Source organism: Sorex fumeus, unplaced genomic scaffold (assembly GCF_029834395.1).
Source record: "Sorex fumeus unplaced genomic scaffold, SorFum_2.1 ptg000019l, whole genome shotgun sequence".
NCBI lineage: Eukaryota > Metazoa > Chordata > Mammalia > Eulipotyphla > Soricidae > Sorex > Sorex fumeus.
The window spans coordinates 39,874,328-39,878,913 of NW_026606076.1; the positions used below are offsets into that span (position 1 = coordinate 39,874,328).

The 4,586-nt window shown below is 42.8% G+C and overlaps 1 protein-coding gene across 1 annotated transcript; it reads right to left on the bottom strand.

Moving 5' to 3' along the window:
* Nucleotides 1-1,560: 1,560 nt before the first annotated feature.
* Nucleotides 1,561-2,556, bottom strand: LOC130022285 (olfactory receptor class A-like protein 1). The gene has a single exon (XM_056113032.1). The coding sequence runs from the start codon at nt 2,554-2,556 to the stop codon at nt 1,561-1,563; it is 996 nt and encodes a 331-aa protein (XP_055969007.1).
* Nucleotides 2,557-4,586: the final 2,030 nt, after the last annotated feature.

Here is a 4,586-nt window from a genome sequence, read left to right on the forward strand (position 1 = left end):
CCTGGACCACATATCCCCTGAGACCCAGCAAAAGTAATCCCTGAGTATGAAGATAAGTATGCACATATCAACTATCACAAGCTCACTTTATTCCATTGTATCTTCAATAGTATGATAAAGCAAGAAAGAAGATAAACGTTGAAAATTATAAACAGAAGTCTTGATTCACTGTTAGTGAATGACCTACATTGGTTAATAATTGAAACTTCCAAGGAAAACTATGATAACACAAGTGATCAAAGAGTTGCAGAGCTAGAGCATTTTCAACAGTCTTCCTCAGATAAAATAATTCTAATTGGTTCAAGAAATTCTTGGTAAAAAACATTTAAAATGGAAGAAAGAGTTTTTTTGCTTTTTGGGGTTACACCCGGCAATGCACAGGGTTACTCCTTCCTCTGCACTCAGGAATTACTCCTGGTGGTGCTCAGGGCACCATATGGGACGCTGGGAATGGAACCCGAGTCAGCTGCATGCGAGGCAGATGCCCGACCTGCCGTGCTATCGCTTCAGCCCCATCTATGGAGAACAGTAAAAGACATTTGAAGACATAAAATATTTATGAATCAGAACATATGGTATTGTGATAGAAAATTCTTACCAACATTCAAAACTCTAAAATTTATAAAACAAATCCCCAAACAACCCTAAAATATTTTAATTAAGCTGAACTAGAGAAGATAGTTCTAATTTTCTTTTGTTTATTTTTTGGACCACACTCAGCAGTGCTCAGGACATACTCCTGGCTCTGCACTCAGGGGTCACTTCTGGTGGGCTCAGGGACCCTACGTGTTGTCGGGGATCGAACCTACATCAGCTGTATGCACACAAGATCCCTCCCCACTGCACTGCACCTGCCGCCCCCAGCAGTTACATTGGTCATTAGGTCATAGGCTCTATCAAAAATACAGAAAAAAAAAGCCTTTTGGTAGTTCCTGAGTGGGGCGCTGCCCCCCCGTAATTTGTCAGTGCTGTGTGTAATCATTGCCTCTCTACTATGAGCAGTTGGGCTTGCTATGGGTCTACGTATTTGGAGAGATACACAGTGGGTTAGAACACTTGCCCTGCACATGTGCGACCCAGCTTTGGTCGCTTTATTAACTGAGGAATGTGCCACATTACATAAATCAGTTCAATATTCTCAGGGATGAATACTTAAAATTATTATATAAATGAAATAAAGGGGACCATAGAGCGATCGTAATAGAGGGTAATGTGCTTGTCTGGCATGCAGCCAACCTGGTTGGAAGGCACAGTCAGATGTGAACCTTCTATAGGTGAGTCATTCCATGATGTTTTTGATTGCATCTCGCTGTTCATTGATCTAGTATGTACAGTCAGCTGTGGAGGTGGAGACATGTCCATTTAAGAGGTTATTTTCTTTCATTTTACATCTCTCAGTCTCAGCTTTCCACTTTCCTTTTCCATCCTGGTCATACCTGGTGACGCTCAGGGCGCACTCCTGGCTCTGTGCTCAGAAATCCCTCCTAGCAAGCTGCAGATCCTGTGCAAGGCAAGTGCCTTACACAAGTGCTCCAGCCTGTCTCTCCAGCCCCACATCAGTTAACGTTTCCTGTCCTGAGCACTTTGTGTCAGAGATGGTGTGAGAGTATTCAAGTCTCTGAAGGCAGTGGTTTGTGGAGAAGATTTCCTCCTTTTTAAGAAGGTGCAGTTCAGAAAGGGGCCTCTGTGGTTTCTTATCAGCAAGAAAGGACAGATCACTGAATAGCAGGAAGAGAGAAAAACAGTGATGTTTCCTAACACTTGTACCTCACGTTTGTATACTATATAAATGGTAAGGCAGCAGTTGAACCCGTAAAAAAAGCCAAAACAGCTCACTTGGACCAAGATGGTGTGGGTGGCCTTGATCTCTGGAGAGGATGGTGGGCAGAGACTGTGCCTAAGGATGTGCTGGACATTCTTGCGATGGTTGAACAGGAACTTTACCATGTGCACGCTGGTCCAGATCATGAGGGACACACACAGGAAGTCTCTTAAAATCATTCCTCCAAGAATTCCAGACACCACCAGAGTCCCTGTGTCATGTGCCATACAGTATTTTTGGTTATAAACTAGTCCCACTCCAGTAGTGTTGAATGGGGCTTTCATGGAAATGATGACCTGGCTACAGATGAGCATGTTGAGTATCCAGAAGAAGAGGAAGGCAGAAGAAATGCACGTGTGGATGTTTGATTTGAGCCACGCCCACTGAGCATGGTTGTTGGTGATCACGATGGCTTGGAACACACTGAGGAAAGATGTGGTACAGAGGGAAAGACCCCGGCCCACTCTGGACAAGAACAAAACGGCCTTACAACCAGTGTCGTTCAGAAAATTTCTGATTCCAAAGAAAAATATTAATTCCGGAATCCCAGCAAATAAAACTGTCATCAGGTTGGCTAAAGTTAAGTGGGTAAATATCCAATCTATTGGCTTTGCTCTTTGCAGAAAGATGTTCACGTATATCGAGAGCAATAGCGAATTTCCAGTAAAACCAAATATGAATTGGAAGAAAAATGATACTCCCAAAATCATATCTTGTAGAACTATTGTGTCCATCGCTTCGTGGTACATTGAATAAAGACCTGCATAAAGTACAAATAACAGATTTGTTGTCACGTGAACCCGAGAGAAATGTCACGACATGCTGGTGTGAATGTGACTTACACTTGACGTCAATGGACTCTGCAAATGCACTGTCATTTTTTCAGAAAATGAAGAATTAGTTCATAGAGATTTTTTTGAGGGTTCTCGATATCACCAAGCAGGATTTATTGATACCATATTTTTGGTTTTTGATTTTGGGGTCACGCCCAGCGATGCTCAGGGCTTACTCCTGGCTCTGCCCTCAGGAATTATTCTAGGTGGTGCTTGAGGGACCTTATGGAATGTCGGGGATCAGCCATGTGTAAAACAAGTGCCTTCCCTCCTCTACTGTCTCTACACACCTATTTTTTCCATTTTTATTGGATGATTTCAGTTGACTGTTTTCAGAGAAGTTCGCTTTGTATCCTGTTGAACATTTTGAAACGATAACATATTATATGTTTTAGTCATACGAGACTTAAATTGATTATTTTTAACTTGACAACGTTAATGCATTTCCGTAATTGGGAATATGGTCCAGAAACTTAAAATCATTTAAGTCATCTGTTTTGCCTTTGAGTTTATTAGTCATGGTGCTGGGTCAGGAGTGACTTCTGGCTCTGCACTCAGGAATTACTCCAGGAGGTTCTCTGGGGACACTATACGGTGCTGGAGATTGAATCCTGGTGTGCCATGAGCACGGAAAATGCCCTCCCATATATACTATCGCTCCAGCCCCCGTACAATCTTTTCAATCCTATTATTGGATCAACATTTTACATCTCATCATTCTGGTCTCTCTCCTGATCCTGGCTTAGAGTATCCCAGGATTATCCGATTCTTTAGATTTCTCTTCTGAAAATGTCATCTGCAAATCTGGTCACAGATAATGTGCCAAATAACTCAGGACTATCCAAGTTTTAGGGTCACTCAAACAGGGATCACACAGACACGCCATTTTCCACCCATATTGCTCCTGCCTGATGGTTCCCCTCAAGTGAGCCACCATTGAATTTGACAGACATGTTCATCACTGTGAGTAGACACGGCACGATAAGGGGTGCATGAAGACAGAGACCCAGATATTGCAAATGGCCAATCAGCAGCATCCTTACAAGATAGATTCAGTGACAATTTGCTAATCTATTATGTCCTAGACATGTCTGTCTGCTTCCCTCTGGTCTAAACTTGTTTTTCTTAATATCCCGATCATAGGGTTCCTTTAGGGGGTGAATTTCACACATCTCACCATTCTGACCTGGGTCTCTTGGAGTTTCCATGAATTCATACGTAGATTGTTTCAGTGAAGGTCTTAATATTTGTCCTGGATATTACCTTCATCGTTTTCTCTACCATTAGTCACAGCTTCCCAAGAACGCTTTCCTGGGGTAGATCATTTGCCTTGCATGTGGGCAACGTGGGTTCATTCCCCGCATCCCATATGGTGCCCCATGCACTGCTGGGAATGATTTCTGAGTGCAGAACAAGAGTAAGCACTGAGCTTTGCCTGGTGTGGTGCCTCAAAAAAAATAACCCAAAGGAGGAAATCTCAGGCCAATTCTGCGGGTCCAATTTTCCCTTTGTGTGACAACCGGAATTCAGGCTAGAGAAGGATCATGAGCCTGAAGTGGCCTACATTTCATAAAGCTGTTAGAACAAAGGATACTATGAAATTTGCTTATAAATGGATCGACATGGAGAGTATCATGCAGAATGAAAAAAGTCAAAGGGAAAGGGACACACGTAGGACAACTGCACTCATTTGTGGGATTAAAAAAAAAAACACAGTGTAAGTTTAACAACCACGGACAGTAGAAACAAGGGCCAGGACGTTTGGTCCATGGTTAGAAGCCTGTTTCCGGGCTGGAGGAGAAGGCAATTGGGGTAGAGAAGGAAGAATTATGACAATGATGGTTGGAACAGATTGCTCTGGGTGGGAGATGTGTGCTGAAAGTGGGTAAAGGGCCGAACAGGATGAACTCTCAGTATGTGAATTGAAAATT